This window comes from Sordaria macrospora, chromosome 3, assembly GCF_033870435.1.
Source record: "Sordaria macrospora chromosome 3, complete sequence".
Taxonomy (NCBI): domain Eukaryota; kingdom Fungi; phylum Ascomycota; class Sordariomycetes; order Sordariales; family Sordariaceae; genus Sordaria; species Sordaria macrospora.
The window spans coordinates 3,606,525-3,623,700 of record NC_089373.1 but is presented as its reverse complement, the minus strand read 5'-3'; the positions used below and the strand labels follow the sequence as shown (position 1 = coordinate 3,623,700).

At 45.3% G+C, this 17,176-nt stretch overlaps 4 protein-coding genes across 4 annotated transcripts; 1 reads left to right on the top strand and 3 right to left on the bottom strand.

Moving 5' to 3' along the window:
- Positions 1-1,990: 1,990 nt before the first annotated feature.
- On the bottom strand, positions 1,991-3,355 carry SMAC4_00911 (uncharacterized protein; the record flags this gene model as incomplete). The annotated part of the gene is made up of 1 exon (XM_003349973.1): positions 1,991-3,355. The coding sequence occupies one exon, from the start codon at positions 3,353-3,355 to the stop codon at positions 1,991-1,993; it is 1,365 nt and encodes a 454-aa protein (XP_003350021.1).
- A 37-nt stretch (positions 3,356-3,392) lies between these two features.
- Positions 3,393-4,886, bottom strand: SMAC4_12857 (uncharacterized protein). The gene is made up of 2 exons (XM_066091112.1): positions 4,443-4,886; positions 3,393-4,386 (listed from the first exon to the last, which is right to left on the bottom strand). Exons 1-2 carry the CDS (start codon positions 4,547-4,549, stop codon positions 3,792-3,794), a joined length of 702 nt encoding a protein of 233 aa, XP_065946553.1. The 5' UTR covers positions 4,550-4,886; the 3' UTR covers positions 3,393-3,791.
- Positions 4,887-11,983: 7,097 nt separating this feature from the next.
- On the top strand, positions 11,984-15,310 carry SMAC4_00910 (uncharacterized protein). Its single transcript, XM_003349972.2, has 2 exons — positions 11,984-12,471; positions 12,535-15,310. The coding sequence occupies exons 1-2, from the start codon at positions 12,361-12,363 to the stop codon at positions 14,683-14,685; spliced, it is 2,262 nt and encodes a 753-aa protein (XP_003350020.2). The 5' UTR covers positions 11,984-12,360; the 3' UTR covers positions 14,686-15,310.
- A 459-nt stretch (positions 15,311-15,769) lies between these two features.
- SMAC4_00909 (uncharacterized protein) lies at positions 15,770-16,701 on the bottom strand (the record flags this gene model as incomplete). The annotated part of the gene is made up of 2 exons (XM_003349971.1): positions 15,770-15,974; positions 16,391-16,701. The coding sequence occupies 2 exons, from the start codon at positions 16,699-16,701 to the stop codon at positions 15,770-15,772; spliced, it is 516 nt and encodes a 171-aa protein (XP_003350019.1).
- Positions 16,702-17,176: the final 475 nt, after the last annotated feature.

Genomic DNA, 17,176 nt, shown 5'->3' with positions numbered 1-17,176 from the left:
TTGCGTCGATCGACGGTTTGAGGTCAGCGGTGCGTTGAATCAACGTGGACATATCATTGTTCAGCCTGGACTGACCATTGCGTGATATCCGCGTAATGGTATCATGATGGGAGGAAAAAGAAGGAACTGAAACAGGTAGGTGATAGTCGAACGACGTTAGAATAAAGTTTCGGGGTCGAAGGAACAAGGGCCGCGGCAAACGTGATTCGGGCAAACTGGCCAGAGAGCAAACAACAGGAACAGCCCAACAAAGAAACACCACCAAATGTCCTTCCTATGTTCGAGCCACGAAGCGAGCTTCGGGAGCCGCAGCAACACAAAAAAGTACACAGACGCATGCCACGCATGCGGTCATGTTACCTAGGCGGCGGCTCCTACATTACCGCCCGAAGACATCGAGTTTCAGTTTCACGGACATTGACCATGGCACACCCCGTCCCTTCTTCCGAAACAAAAGCCACCAAGCTCTGAACATTTGCAGGTATACCAATAAATGTAAGGAGACGGACATGGATCTTTGGTCTTGGTTGGAATTTGACGTACTTGATATCCTTCCAAACCACAAGAAAGGAGGTCATCATTTGGTACACTTGTTCATCGGTAAAGTCCAAAGCGACCTACAAAAAATAGCCGCCGACAAGTGAATGTTACACATGCCAGGAATTCAATAGGTGGCGGTAGTTCCATATTCAGAGCCCCTAAAACGCTGGAAGGATCGGTGCCCCTGGTCAGGAAGACACACGCACCCTGACGGCGCGGAATTCCTCGGCTGTTACAAACAAATCGACTAGGTAGTGTTAAAGTTAGTGCTTTATCCCATATCATCGTAGCTCCAACCATGAACTGTTAACAAATCATCCTTTCCAACAATAGTAACTTTGGCCTGTATTTTCTTACACCTAACATTACTTCCATTCGCCGTCGTACGTACCATGCCGCAGTGAGGCAGTCTGCACACCTGCTGCACGGGTACTGCTGCACGCGAGCATCACTCATTCGTTGGTTTGTCCAACGCAAGCACGGCAAGTTAATAAACTTCGGAGAAAATCCCACCTTTCGGGGATTTCTCTCTTTCTTCCACACTTTCATAGGGTAGGTAGGGTAAGGTAAATTCGGAAAATAAGAAAGGGCGGGTAAGGCGGGGTGGCTGGCGTACATTACTGTACCAAACTTAGATTACCAACATCAGGCTTACCTATTCCCTTCAATCATCGTCACCGTCAACAACTGAAAAGAACATTGACATGAAAATGAAAGTCCAGGCAGTGATTGCTTGTCTGACTGTGGGCCGGATGGAGTCTGTAATTCCACTGGTCTCAAGTACCGATCTGGTAGGTCGAGATGTATGAGAGTTGATCTGCTTGAATCTAGTGCTGCTCTACCTATAGCAACAGCTCGCCAAAGAGCTACCTATGTATTGGATATTGTAAGCAAGATGACTTTTCTGGCAGGGAAAACGGCTCATAGTTGCTTACTTTCCATCAGTTTCGTTTGTTTGATGAAGAGGAAAAGAAAGGCGTGTCGAACTCAGCTGCTTGATTACATCTGGGTGGTCTGCAGAGGGAAATTCTACGCAGTTGCACCCTCCACACCTTAACGGAACAAACAGTATGGCAAATACTTCTACAGGCCGCTTTTCTGCCTGTCCACGTTCAAAGTCATGGTTTAATTAGGTGAGAATATAGTGGTGGGAAGGTACGGTTTGATATGCATTTCAGGTTTTTTTTTGGGGGGTTTTTATTTTGTTTAGGGGGGGTTTTTGTTGGTTTTTTTTTCTCGTTCTTCTTCCTTCTCCTTCGTCATGCTTCCCTTCTCTTCCAGATTTCTACATTATCCCATCACCCCTCTAAGATTCCGGCTTAAGCTCTTCTCTACCTTACTTACAAGCGCCATATTATGTCTTTCAATGTCTGCCTTTACTCCCACTCGCGCCTTTCCGGATGTTACAGACCAGCGAAAGATATCGCCCAGATATGTAGCTCCATAACTACTATGGTGAGATCTCCGGCCACATACAGATGTTCCTTGCGTGAGCTCTATTGGGGACCGGGGGACTCAGACCCGGGTGTAAGGAAGTCGGACCGCCGGGTGCTGGGTCGAAAGAACCCTGTCTATTGCTGCTACCCTCCCCGTTGTTGGAGATGGGAGAACTTGGGTGCAGAAAGCTTGGACCGAGCCGGGCTGAGGACGACAAACTGCTGCTGGAATCTTCTCTGTCGCGGCGGCTGTCATTTCCGGTCTCAATCTCTTTGCCCTTGTTGATACCCTTGCTAATGCCCTTGCCTTTGTCGTTGTCGTAGTCATCATTGTCGTCGTTGCCGTTGACGTTATCGTCGTCGTTGTCGTCCCCATTGTTATTGCGATTGCCGTTGCTGTTGCGGATTAACAGCTTCTTGATCTCCCCATGGCGTGCAATAGCTTCTTGTTGGTGATATCGAGACATACTACTGAGCGTAACGAGTATCGTGTGAAGTTGAGCCTGAATGTCCTCGAGGACAGAGTGGATCTTCTTAATCTCGTCTTGTTGGGGCTGCGACTGCGATTGTGGTGGTTGTTTTGATGAACTTGCTGGCTTGGGGTTGGGACCCGAACTTGGGTTAGATCTTCTGTCGGAAGTCAAGGGGGAGTAGCATGGCTCGGGAGAGGGCGAGCGCGAGGCCGATGGGTTCTGCAATGGAACCTGTTGTTGTTGTTGTTGTTGTTGTTGTTGTTGTTGTTGTTGTTGTTGTTGTTGTTGTTGTTGTTGTTGTTGTTGCTCCTTCTGCTGCGTGGCCAAAGTGACGAGTGGCGAGAGATCCCACTCAACCTCCTGCTGCCATTGTTGATGCTGTTGCTCCGCCTGCTGCGTGACCGAGACATCGATGCACCCCCAGTCGACTAACCTGGGCACCGGTGCCATGAGGTTACTTTGAAGTTGATCGAAATCTTCAAGATTGTTCTTCTTTAGAAACACGCAAGTACGCTCAAGAAAATCTGCGGCGGTTATGCGTAGGAGGGACATGGTATAGTAATTCACATCTGTCCGGTCGGCGCCATTAGAAGTAGAGTTCGTGTCCACTCTCGACAGCCGCTCCCAAAGCTTGTCGCGGAGTGAGGCCAGCTCTCGGGGGCAATCGTAGCATCTTTGCTCGTTGGCTAGATCACACTTGCTACAGCGTTTAAGCGCAGACTGGCCTACAAAGCAAAGGGTCTTCCTGACAAGCTCGATGGTGTCTTTGTAATGTGTTAGCGCACTGGCGCTGTGGATTTGTCTGGCAGTGTCGTATGTGCATTGGAAGCATGGGGGCTGGCGAGGGGGGATGCCTCTCTCCATGGGCACTAGATTCTGGATGGAAGAGTAAACTTGGTCGTCCATGGTGCTAGAAAAAGTGCTTGAACTGATGTGTGACATGAGCAGGCGAGTGTCCGTGGGGAAGTACCTGTTTTATGTATCCCGACTTTTGGTCTGAGACCGCAAGCCGAAAAGTCTCCTATGGACCTAGCAGATTCCAATTTGAAGGGAGTTGCATGCCGGTTCCCTTTCTGTACGCACAAAGATCAATCAACGGAAGAAAGAGCTTGGCGATTTGCGTAGTAATATGTTACAAAAACATCAACGTAAACCGTCAAAGACTGACGATGCATCAGAACCATCCGAGCATGATCTCAGGTGCATACAATGAGAAGTGACTTGCCAGGGGGGCTTGTTTAGCAGTTCTGGTTGGTTCGCAAGCTGTATGTCTAGTTGAACTTCATGGGCAAAGAAAAAAGCGAAACAGCACCCTTAACCAACAGTCATACCGATCATCTGGTCACAACAGAGAGTCGTCAAGCCGCGGAGTTCCGGATGTGCCTTGCTCCGAGTTTATCTCCCCATCCTTATTTTGTTCAGGCAGTGCGGTTATATATCCGCTTTGTTGCCAATTGGCCTGTCTTTTCGTGGAGGACCTTATCGGTAAAACGACTCTGGCATGTCCTTCTAGCTTTGGTATTGTGTTCTCAGTGCCAGTAGAAGTGACCGGATCGCCGTTCTCATCGGTCTCCCTTTGTCTTGCCTGTAAGGACTTTATTGCAGCTTTTCTCCCAGCAGAGACCATCTGGTCTAGTTCTTCGATAAGTCTGTCTCGTTTTGCGAGGGGCTCGGTATCTGTTGGCTCCCCATCATGTGGACGTTTAAGGCTCTGACTGATGGGTGCTGAAGCAGTGCTGAAGAGGGGGCTATCGTGAGGATGAATAAGATCTATCAGTAAGTCGTCACGGAAAGGAGCCTCGGTGCCATGCGATGAAACAAATGGCGATGATAGTCTCGTCCGGAATAGCCTCTCTCTGACATGATCGACAGTTATCCGCGTTGGATCTCGTACAGATGGGGTCAACGATCGTTCTGTTCCTGTGACACTCTGGGTTCTGCCAAAATGTCAGTGAGGAAACTGGTTAGAGGATAATGTGGTAAGCAGACGCACCTGCTGCTTCCAATTTCCGCATGAACTTGAACAGAAGAGCCTGCATCACTCGGAGTGGGACCCGGAGACAGTGATCGAGAAGATTCTGGTGGTTGTGTTTCAACCATGTCCAGGTATGGAGTTGAGTTTTGTTCGATTGTGATTTGATCCGTCAAAGATGAGACGAATGGTAACGCGGAAGCGGATGGCTTAGACACAATAAAGGAAGAATGAAGCCCTTATATTTCTCTTTACCGAATTTGGCATTACTTCTACCTCTAGGTTGAAGAGAGCCCTCCGGGAAGCCTCGAAAAGGATGGGGCGGTAGCGTGGCTTCCAGCCCTTTGAGCAGGGGTACAATTAAAGCAAGAGCGGGAGAAGGGTGGCATGCAACACACTGTACCTACCGTAGTTGATACCATCCAGGAATCTGGAATTAGTGACGGGATTTTATTCACCCCAGGCAAAGGAATATGAGGAAGTCTGTAACGAGAAAGACGAGGACAGACACAATCATCTACTAGCCACAATATCTTGCTGTGATGCTGAGGCGCAATGTAAGGATATGTTTGTCACTCGACAAATCAGTGACATCAGTCTCAGTGGAAGCCTGGCTTTGGAGACCTCCGAACCCCGGCCGCAGAGGCAGATCCGGCAGAGAATGAGAGGTTCCGTGACAGGAGAAGGTGATGGCCTTCCAAAGATCATGTGGCTCAGTCGAGCTGAACTGAGGTCAGACAGGCAACAGAGAGTAGAAGAAGATGGTATGGTCCGTTGATTCGCGTGGTGTCGCGCTTTGCAAATCCAGGCGAGTATCCGTGGTCGTGAACTGTATCGCAGAAGCCAAAGGTATCAATCGTGGACCCATAGATACAGACATGGTTGCGCGAGGTGGAAGGAACGGAATTGCTCTCGATCGCTGAGGCGGTCGTCAAATCTGTAATGCCCTAGTCATCAGCAGTAGTCTAAGTGAGGGCGACAGTAGGTTGCCTCGTCCGTCTAGTTAGTTAAGGATGACGAGAAAATTGTTGGTAGTGACAATTCCGTTGGTCAAAATACTATGACGGCCGAAATAACAGGGAGGAGCGGTATCCAAGTCCCAGCCTAAACTCCCAATTACCTATTTGGGAAACATACGTAACAGAGTATCAAGTATAAAAATACCTATTTTTTAAGCGCTAGAAGTCGCTCGCAAGCGTATACTAACAATTTTAATAACTTTATATCTCTTTCGCTGCGTATCATCTTCAATTCTTATACAACTTGTACTCATTATATCAATATTGCATTTATCCTATTATTTCTTGCGTATCGTTTATATAATATTCCGCAATCTATATTCATATTATTACATAAATCCTAATTACGATCATAAAATCGATGTTTATTTATAATTATTAAGTTATTTGTTTAAAATATCTAAATGTAATAAATATACTTACTATTTTTTTAAAAAGAATTAAGACCTTTATTAATTACTCTTCAATAAGTTAGAAGATTATAAATTAGTTCGCTGCAATGCTCTAACTGGCTTATAATAATAGTACCAGTATAAAGATGCTACAGTAAACTATGCACTTATAGTGGAGCGGAGCGGAAGCGGTAGAAAGAGTGACAGCAGTGCTGAAGGAAGTAGCGTAATAGCAAAGACAATAGAAGAATGTTGCAAAAGAGGTCTTAGAAAGAATTCTACTCTCAAGACAGAAGAGTACTGTCACAGGTTGGCATTGGCTATATAGTATGCATTCTGAGTTCTGCTTTGCAAGCAGGATATCATTCTATCTCTTATAGGTTTAGCCGTCTAGGCATATGCACCCTAGTCTGACATAATTACAGTGGACTCTGCACTGTGAGAAACAACTATTATAGTGAACTCTGCACTATAAGAGTAGACTGTATTGTATTGTTTGGATTGTGCTTGCTTGCTTGTGTAAGGGTTCTACGAGGTATACACGTAGGTAGGCCTTGGTGAAAGTGATAATATTTGACAAAGAGGAAAAGGGAGGTCTGTGCCAGTATGGCATGGAGCTTACAGCTAAATACACAAGAGAGGTGCGGATATCGAAGGTGCTAGAACGCCAAGGTCGAATATGTGGTTCGTGCGGCGCACCCCAGGAGTGCACCCAGTCGGAGGGCAGGCCTGGCTTACATAGAGTTCAAGCTAGGCAAACACCCCTAGGCGCCAGCCGCATGACAGCTTGCTTAAGGAGTGACTAACTAAAGGAAAGAAGAAGTCTTTATATACACGAACGTTAAGTATCTAGAAGCTTCCAGGGCGTATGAGCTTCTGTAAGTTAATAGGAGTGCTTGTAGAAGCACTATATCATAAAAGGAATGAACTGAATCTATGAGCTTCTAGTGCATTCCATGATGACAAATTAGTCTAGAAGGAATGCTAAACAAGTTAGAAAATCCCAGAATACAGTAGCAAAACCTTTGTATTCTAGCACGTTCTGTGGAGGCTGAGTGGACTAATTCCGTAAAAGGAATAGTTCACAGCGCTGGCGGACCACTACATCACTAAGTTATGTTCCAAAAGGATATAAGTAACCGAAGCTGGCAATTTGTGACGAACGGCAGTCTGATCTGCCTAAATGAGATAGCTGAAGGTAATAACTATCAGAGTCGTTCGGTGAAGCCAAAAGGTTCACAACAAGTATGTGCGTGGTACTGGTCTCAATGAACAATTGTGGTAACTGTGATCTGTTGACTACTGTCGAACTATCTGACAATCTGAGTTCTCCCGTAGTCCCTTTATACCTGCTCGCCCTCTGCAAGATATCTGTCTCCGGATGCTCTTGTCGAGCCCCATAGGTCTATCTAGTGTGAGGTGGCTCACGATGCCCTCCTGGCTCACGGGTGAGCCCTTCGTACTGGTGAGCCCGTGCGTGCGCCTTCCTGATCCGTTGGTCCTATAGGGTAACACGGCCTTGCCCGTTTGGGTCTGTTGTGCTACCAGTGCTGTGGTTGGCCCGTGTGTCCTCATAAGTTCGTAACACAATTCGGTCGCTCAAGTGGTCGTATATAGTTGTGATAGCAGTCGAGAGGCACAACTGCAAGGCTGCTATCACATTACGAGCATACTTGTTGTGAACTCTTTAGCTTCACCGAACAGCACTGATAGTCTTTACCTTCAAATATCCCATTTAAGCAGATTAGACTGCCGTTCGTCACATATATATTAGCTACTAGTTATTAGCTAACTACATTATATAGTCTCGTACACAGCTGTATTAGTAAGTTTAGTAGGTCTGTCTTAAGGTATAGCTTTGTCCTAATTTATATAACGCTAGTCTACTAACTTTCCTAACTTTGTTTATTTCTTTATATAAATATATTTATCTAACATACTCTTCTAAAGTTCGTTTGCTCTGCAATAGTTAATATTACCTAACTACTAAGCTGCTGTCACAGGTTGACATTGGCTATATAGTGTGCATTCCGAGTTCTGCCTTACAAGCAGAACATCGTCCTATCTTTTGTAGGTTTGGCCGTCTGGGCATATGCACCCTAGCCTGTCACAGCTGCGAACGTATATTTATAACTTTATTTGCCGCTATTGTCATGGGGCTGGCGCCTAGGGGTGTTTGCCTAGCTTGAACTCTATGTAAGCTAGGCCTGCCCTCCGACTGGGTGCACTCCTGAGGTGCGCCGCACGAACCACATATTCGACCTTGGCGTTCTAGCACCTTCGATATCCGCACCTCTCTTGTGTATTTAGCTGTAAGCTCTATGCTATACTGGCACAGACTTCTCTTTTCCTCTTTGTCGAATATTATCACTTTTACCAAGGCCTACCTGCGTGTATACCTCGTAAAACTCTTAAAGCTATTATAAATATTTCTAACGAACTTTCACATAAGCTTTAATTGTACTACGAAAAGAAACTTTTATTACATCACAATCCCTATTATTAACAAATATCTATAAAGTAAAACTCACTATCATTTAGGTAGATTAATTAATAGTTATTATTAATGATAACTATATTGCAATTTTTGCTATTAGTTTCATTATTGACTTTATAAGCAAGTAATTTTACGAGAATTTTATAGAAGCTATAGTAAGTAATTAAATATTAGCTATCCCGCTAGACGAGTCCATTTTGAATATTACGTCCTAATTAACTTAATACGTAGATTTTATTTATATTATCTATACTATCACGCGACTAATTTATAAAAAGATAATTATCATTAACCGTTTCGTAATTGTAATAAAAAAAATTTAAACGCTACTTTCTAATAAATTACAAATCTTTTCAATTTGATTATTGATAAGAATACTATTACTAGTAGAATTAACAATACTTTTATTGAAGCTAATGATATTTTAGCTATTATTAATGATAATTTTGATAAGATTTATAAGAACACTATTGGTTAAATATGCAACTTTAAACAGGCTATCCGTAATTAATTCTTTTTCCTTTTAAATATCCCTTTTTCAATTCTAATGATGAAAATATATTTACTCTTAAGGTCCGTACTAGTAAGGACCCCGCCGTCTATATTAGTAAGAATGTATTGAACTATTACATATACTGAAGGTTTCTAAATTCAGCACAATAAAATCAAAATATACTAGTTCTACAATACTTAGTATTTTAATTAAAACGAACTTTTTAAATTTACTTAAATCTTCGACTATTTAAGAAGTTATATTTTCGGGCCTTATTTCTTCAAATAACACTCATTATCTATAAGAAAAATACTACGAAGTAAAAATAGTAGGTTATTATTAATTCGCTTACCAATTTTACTATAAACGTATATTGGAACATTAGAAACTATAGAATAACTCCGAATATAAAGTAATTTAATTTTAACAATGAATTTATTACTTTTAATAGTAAGTGTGAATTAGATACTATTATAAAAATTTACTATTTTAAAATAAAAGTTACTAATCTAGTTTGTAATATTATTACTTTTCAGTATTATTAACGTGTGGCTAGTACTGTGGCTTGTAACTGTCTTGTACTATCCTATAGTATAGAAAGCTGATTAAACTATTTGTGATGGCAGCCTTGCATTTGTGCCTCTCGACTGCCATCACAACTATATAAGACCACTTGAGCGACCGAATTGCCAGCTTCGGTTACTTGTATCCTTTTGGAACATAGCCTAGTGATGTAGTGGTCCGCCAGCGCCGTGACACGTAATACTGGTCTCAGTGATAGTGATCTATTAACTACTGTTGAACTATCTGGCAATGTGAGTTCTCCCGTAGTCCCTTTATACCTGCTCGCGCTCTGCGAGATATCTGTTTCCGGATGTCCACGTAGACGTGAACCCCATAGCGTGTGGTTTACAAGCTGGCTCGATTCGTGAGCCTGGCTTGACTCCCCAGAGCCCTTGCCTGCCCAGAGCTCTTTCTCTGCCTCTGGTTACACTGCCTAGCTTACGCGTGGCTGTTGTGTACCGGTGGCTTGGTTGGCTCGTGCCTGTCATTATCAGTTCGTAACAATATAACTGTACCAGCAGGAGCGCATGACCGCGACGGCGGGTGCGCTCTACTACAATAGCAGTATTATTGGTAGTCACAGGTTATCTTGTGACAGAATGCCAAATACTCTGTCGTATTTATAAAGGAGTACTTGAATATTACGAAAATTATATCAGCCGCTAGAAAAACGGAAAAAACTGCTACTACCGCCCCTAACTACTTGAATATAAACTCTTTTATATTTCCAATACTTAGTAATAACCATTTCTCTATTCTTTAAATGCAATTCATAATTAAAAAAATACTAAAGTCGAAATTATGAAAAAAAAGAAGAAATTTAAAAAAAATGGGCTTGCTTTATATATTTGCCAAATTAAAATCGTGAGAAAAATTACTAATTACCTGTCACAGGTTGACATTGGCTATATAGTGTGAATTCCGAGTTCTGCGTTACAAGCAGAACATTGTCCTATCTTTTGTAAGTTTTGGCAGTCTGGGCATATGCACCCTAGCCTGTTATAACCTTAGTATTTATTTACTTACCTTTGCTAAAACTACCATAATCATTTAAATTAGCCTTAACACTACAAATAATAATATTGTAAAATTTTAAGTTTAAAGTCGCTAAATAAAATTTTTCATTAATTTGTATCAAAATAGTACAATGTTAGTAACGTCGATGATTTTAAAAAATAAATAAAATAGCAAGTAAATTAGTAAGAAGAATATTAATAAATATATTAGTAAAGATAAGAGTAATGTTACGAGCTGATAATGACGAGCACGGGCTAACCAAGCCACTAGTACACAACAGCCACACGTAAGCTAGGCAGTATAACCAGAGACAGGAAAAGAGCTTTGGACAGGCAAGGGGTCTGGGGAGTCAAGCCAGGCTCACCAGTCGAGCCAGACTCACGAATCGAGCCAGCTTGTAAACCACACGCTATGGGGTTCACGTCTACGTGGACATCCGGAAACAGATATCTCGCAGAGCGCGAGCAGGTATAAAGGGACTACGGGAGAACTCACATTGCCAGATAGTTCAACAGTAGTCAATAGATCATTATCGCCGAGACCAGTATACGAGCATACTTGTTGTGAACTTTTTGGCTTCACCGAACAGCACTGATAGTCTTTACCTTCAACTATCTCATTTAGGCAAGTCAGACTGCCGTTCGTCACAGGTAAAGATAAAAATAATGATGAAAATAAAGCTAAAAATAAAAGTAAAGATAAGGGTAACAGTAAGGATAAAAAAATTAATAAGAAGTAAATTAAGGAAGAGATTATTCAAAAGAGTAATACTAATATTTTTTCTAACATTTAAATAACTGTTTACAAAACTCAAGTAATTTTACTCTTTTTAAATATTAATTAGTAATTATTAAGATATTATTCATTTAACTTACTTTTTCTACTTTTTTTATTTTAACATCATTATTTAAATTACATTAGAACATTACTAATACCTCTTTAGAAGTCTTAAAAGCGGTACTAAAAAATGAGAAAAAAGAAACGGTATTTAGCAATAAATTTTTTACAAACAAATCTTTTTTATAGTTATTCCAATCGTTAAATACCGTTCTTTACATATAAACTTAAACTTCAATATTCTATTTTGTAATACTTAAAATAAAGTCTTTCAATTCTTAATTTGAATATTCAATACTTGAAAGTAAAGTGTATTTTATTATCTCTATTAGGTAATAAAATTTCAAATATTTAATATCAAATTTACTATTTGTACAATAATACTAGTATTATTATTAAAATACTAGCTAATATACAGGACCGGAAGCGTACACAACTGCTATATAAGCATTTATATACCGCTGCAGTTTTTACTTAAGTATATTATATACGGGCTACGGAAGTTACATGTAATATTAGTTTTGCGTCCGTGCGGTGGCTCGTGTCAGGCGCTGCACCTGCCAAAATAGGTAATTGGGAGAAAAAGCTGGGACCTGGATAACGACCCCCATGACGGGACCTGTATCGACCGTATTGCACGTGCCTAAGACCCACTATAGCTGTAACGCAGTCATGACTGGGCCGCTGCGTTGGTCACTCAGGGACCGGAGGCCGCTGTTGCCCTCCGCTGTAGACATCTTGTTCACACCTTTACCCTGCACGGGTAACTAACAACCTCAACTTCAACCACGAAAGTAGGAGTGACCAGGTTCGTCCGTCACGGAAAGTAGGACTGGCTTTTTTCCTCCAACCTGTCAAAGCTTGACCAAAGACCATTGATTCTTGCAGTGGAACGGCAACCTGACGTTATCGCGTTTGCTCCTTGGAACAGATGGACCATATTTGTTAGTCGCAAACCAAACCGCCCAGCGCGTCTAGCAGAGGAAACTTGGCGACTTTCTTCACGCCGTCGTTAGATACCTCTCGTGAGACAGCCAACTGCTATACCTAGACGAGCTTGCTAGGTCTCCATTGTGCCTACTGTCGATAATCTGGTCATCTCGCGAGGGCAAATTTCTGCATGATGGCCGATTCAATGGCTGATGCGATGGCCATTGACGGCCCGAGAGGTGAAAAACGCAAGGCCAGCGTTCTCGGCGATGACAGCGGCCATGCTCCACGTCGAATCAGGGTAAAGGAAACCCGTTCCCCATACCTATATCAAGATAATGACATGGCTGACAGGCTCTCGTAGGCTCTCGACCCAGATGTTGTCAACAAGATTGCCGCTGGCGAGATCATCATTGCTCCGGTGCATGCTCTCAAGGAATTGATGGAGAATGCCGTGGATGCCGGGTCTACTTCGTTGGAAATCGTGGTCAAGGATGGTGGCCTCAAACTCCTCCAGATCACAGACAATGGCTACGGTATTGACAAGCAAGACTTGCCCATTCTATGCGAGCGCTTTACCACGTCGAAGTTGCAAAAGTTTGAAGATCTTCAGTCCATCTCGACCTATGGCTTCCGCGGTGAGGCTCTCGCCAGCATAAGCCACGTTGCACACCTGACTGTTACCACCAAGACTCAGGAATCCAACTGTGCCTGGCGTGCTCACTATGGGAGTGGAAAACTGGTCCCAGCGAAACCCGGCCAGTCCCCTGATCCAAAGCCTGTCGCTGGTCGACAAGGTACGCAAATTACCGTTGAGGACCTGTTCTATAACATTCCAACCCGACGGCGCGCCTTTCGATCTACCTCCGACGAGTACAACAAAATCATCGACATGGTTGGTCGCTATGCCGTACATTGTTCGCACGTCGCTTTCTCGTGTAAAAAGCATGGCGAGTCATCAACAAGCATTACCATTCAAGCCACTGCTTCGAGCACCGACAGAATCCGGCAGATATACGGAGGGAGCGTTGCCAATGAACTCATCGAGTACTCGACATCCGATGACCGGTGGGGTTTCAAGGCAATGGGCCTGGCTACTAATGCGAACTACAATCTCAAAAAGACAACTCTGCTGCTCTTCATCAATCACAGATGCGTCGAGTCTTCCAACATTCGAAAGGCGGTTGAACAAACATATGCATCCTTTCTTCCCAAAAACGGCCACCCTTTTGTTTACCTCAGCCTAGAAATTGCCCCTGAGCGGGTTGACGTTAATGTTCACCCTACGAAACGCGAAGTGAACTTCCTAAACGAACATGAGATCATCCAGGCCATCTGCGAGCATATCCGATCAAAGTTGGCTGCTGTCGACACTAGCCGAACCTTTCTTACCCAGACCCTTCTCCCTGGCGGTACATGGTCGGCCTCAGATCAACAAGCTTCTTCAAGCACCCCATCCAAGACCAGCGGTGCAGCTTCAGGAGCCCGCAAGACCCCAGCACGCAATGAATCGAGTCTTGTACGGACTGACACCAACATGCGTAAGATAACCAGTATGTTACCGCCAGCGTCAAATATGGGACCAGTGGCAGGAGGTGATGGAATCTCGTCCACCTCTGGCGTCAAAGCAACCATGATTGGAACAAACAAGGAAGCCGAGGTGATCAATTACGAGACAGTGGAGCGTGAGGCTACTGCCTGTCGGTTGATCAGTGTACGCGAACTGCGCGCCGAAGTCCGCGAAGAGATGCACCACGAACTGACCGAGATCTTGGCCAATCATACGTTTGTCGGTATTGTAGATGAGCGCCGTCGTCTCGCCGCCATCCAGGGTGGTGTCAAGCTGTATCTTGTCGACTATGGGCGGGTATGCTATGAATACTTTTACCAACTGGGCTTGACGGATTTCGGAAACTTTGGTACCATACGTTTTGACCCGCCCCTTGATCTTCGAGAGCTGCTCAACATGGCCGCCGAGTTTGAGAGATCATCCACGGCTGATGCATCCGGAGGAGGCAGAGATGATGAAATGGACGTGTCTGAAATCGTCGAGTTGGTGGCAGATCAGTTGATCGAGCGGCGAGAGATGCTTCTCGAGTACTTCTCTTTCGAAATTTCTCCGGCCGGCGAGCTGCTAAGCATCCCACTGCTCATCAAAGGCTACACGCCGTCTATGGCCAAGTTGCCGCGTTTTCTCCTAGAACTTGGGCCACGTGTAGACTGGTCAGAAGAGAAGGCCTGTTTCGAGGGCTTCCTCAAAGAATTGGCCATGTTCTATGTCCCTGAGCGATTGCCAGCTACTATCGGTAATGATGATCCGGCAGCTGTCCAAGGTGGCGACAAGCATGTCGATGCCGAAACGGTTGCTCGAAGAGATCATGTTCGTTGGGCGTTGGAACATGTCCTTTTTCCGGCTTTCAAGTCAAGGCTTGTGGCTACTAAGTCGCTGATGCAGACCGGCATTCTTGAAGTGGCAAACCTGAAGGGCCTGTACAGGGTATTTGAAAGATGTTGATACCATTCGATACCAGGACAATTGTCAGTCTCCAAGTCGCTCGAGTGATTTGGGTCTGAAGGACGGAACTCCTCTGTATTAGCAAGCTCGAACAATAGCGGACTTTCGGATGACAACTATACGAGTCCCCGATATGTCTTTTTTTTTCTTCTCTTTTTTCCCTTTTTTCCCCTGATATGTCTAATGGCTATGGTGGATACACCTTTACTGCTCTTTTTGAGTAACCTGTGTCTCCTGTCCATGTTCGGCGGGACTCAAGTCACACACATCTCATCCGTCAAAGCCCCCCCCCCGGGCCTTGATCTCCACCCATCTTAAAGGCAGGTACAACAATCCGGTCAGCACAAAAGCCATCTCAAACCCGATATCTCCTGTTATCTTCGCAATCGGGCCAACATACCACGACTGCGCCATTCCCGGGACCACCAGCGCCCAACTCAGCATCGAGGCACCTATGGCCGCCAATCCAGGTGGCAACTTCGTCCCCACTGCTTCGCGGCCTGCACCGCCAACGGGATCATGACCGCCATGGTCACCAGGATGAAGACAAACCGAAGTCCGCGCACGCGCCGAGCGCGCATAAAACACCCCGGAACCAACATCTCCAAATTCAGTGAGATACTGTACATGGAGATGGCGATGTTCCCAATCACGCTGAGCACAAGCACCACCAACACCACTTTTCCAAACCCTCCCGCCGGCTGCAACATCTCCATCATCACGCCCCCGATGCCCGTCGAGGCGTAAGCGGCTTGCCACTCAGGGACCTGGGGTACGGCGCCGCCGATGGCAGCTCCCAGGATCAAAAGTGGGACCGAGGAGAGGAGCAGGCCGAGGTAGATATAGGTGAAGATGCGAGCTCGGGCGCTGAACGGGCCAGTTCGAAACGGGTTTGGTTCGGGTTATGGTAAACAGAGTAATCACTCACCGTCCCGCCGAAAGTGAGAAAATAGCCCGCTACGAGACTGCTGAGGTTGAGGATCTGCGTGGGAGTGGCCGGTGATGCAGGCTGGGTCTGTAGATGGAGGTAGCGGCCGCCACAACCGACGGTGACGACAAGAGCTACGAGGTTGGGAATCCAGGTCTATCGTTGCCAGAAGTGGACGAAGTTGAAGCCGAGGAGGGAGACGCCGAAGGCGACGAGGCAGGTGATGATGATGCCTACGTTGACGCTCACGTGGGAGGGGTTGAGGGCTGCGAGGGTCTGCCCGCCGGCGATGGCGGACATGAGGGAGAAGCCGGTCACGGTGGCGGCGTTGAGGAGGAGGGGGATGATTACTAGGTAGAGACTGTGACACAGAGGGGGTTTCAATTAGGAGGTGGCCCTTGCACATAAAAGAGAGGCGGATGTCTGGTAGATGCGAATGCGGAAACTAAACTCACCCGAACGAATACCGAGCTTGAACAAACTGCCTCATGCCCGTCTCCATTCCTCCAATCCCCATGAAGGCAGGTGGGAGGCAGGTAAGCAGCGCAAAGAAGATGATGACTAGCGATGCGTCTCTTGAGACTCAGGCCAAACTCGAGAGTGGCTACCATGCCGGTTGGGACCCTTTAAAAAACCGAAACATGTCGAGTTAGCAATCAGTCAATCAGGTATGCTACGTAGGTTTCGCCTGGCACCGACTGAAGGATAGGATGATGAATGACTCACGGAAGTAAACACAACAAACAAGTAAAGAAAACAGTAAACAACTGGTTGTACTGCGTCGAAGTCCTCCCCTCAATCGGAACCGGCTGGATCCCGTTTTCCTCGACTCCGGCGTCGAGGAGCTTCTGGTACCACTTTGGATTCTCCTTGAGAGAGATGTTCATGTTGTTGACTTTGGCCTCTTGGCTCTGTTGTAGGAACCTCCGCCAGGACGAGGAACTGAATACTCGAGTCCCTGTGGTTGTCGTTGTTGTTGTTGTTGTTGTTGTCTGTGCTCGGTGGTCGGCGTGCTGTCCATGTTCCTTTTTGCCAGCTGTGCGCTCGACATCGTGCAGAACGGCGCCAGTCGAAAGGTTGGTGGACATCTTGTAGTCAAAGATCGAGACGAGGGTTGGATCAGGGATGTATCGGAGTATAGAGAGGTGACGAAGTTGTCGGTTCGACCTCTCGGGTTGGTTGAAGAGGAGGAAAGGGCAAGGAAGTTGACTGCAACTTTAAATATGACCCAAGGACTGTTCAGATTCTTGAGTGAATGGAGTTCTGGGTGAATATGGGTTTCATCCATTCTGCCGAGTATTTCACAACCTGATAGCAGGTAAAAATCCTTAGTCACTTCGAAGGTTCGCGGGAACCGTTGCCCCGGTAATCCTCAAGAGTCAAATCGAGGTAGATAGCCAGAGGCAACTTGACTGTCCAGTTGTGTATTCAGTAGAGGGCGTCTCTTATACCACGTATTGAACATACTGTCCACACGGGGCTATTGCAGACCGGTTGATGTGGGAGTGATACGCCTGGGTGACCATCTTCGCCAATTCCCGTGATGCTGGACTAACGGGATCA

Excerpts from the sequence above, each read along its gene's own strand:
- SMAC4_12857 (XM_066091112.1), bottom strand. The coding sequence starts at position 4,549 with ATGGTTGAAACACAACCACCAGAATCTTCTCGATCACTGTCTCCGGGT. Across the intron at positions 4,387-4,442 it reads GCGGAAATTGGAAGCAGCAG|AACCCAGAGTGTCACAGGAA; the intron begins GTGCGTCTGCTT and ends ACATTTTGGCAG.
- SMAC4_00910 (XM_003349972.2), top strand. The coding sequence starts at position 12,361 with ATGATGGCCGATTCAATGGCTGATGCGATGGCCATTGACGGCCCGAGA. Across the intron at positions 12,472-12,534 it reads ATGCTCCACGTCGAATCAGG|GCTCTCGACCCAGATGTTGT; the intron begins GTAAAGGAAACC and ends AGGCTCTCGTAG.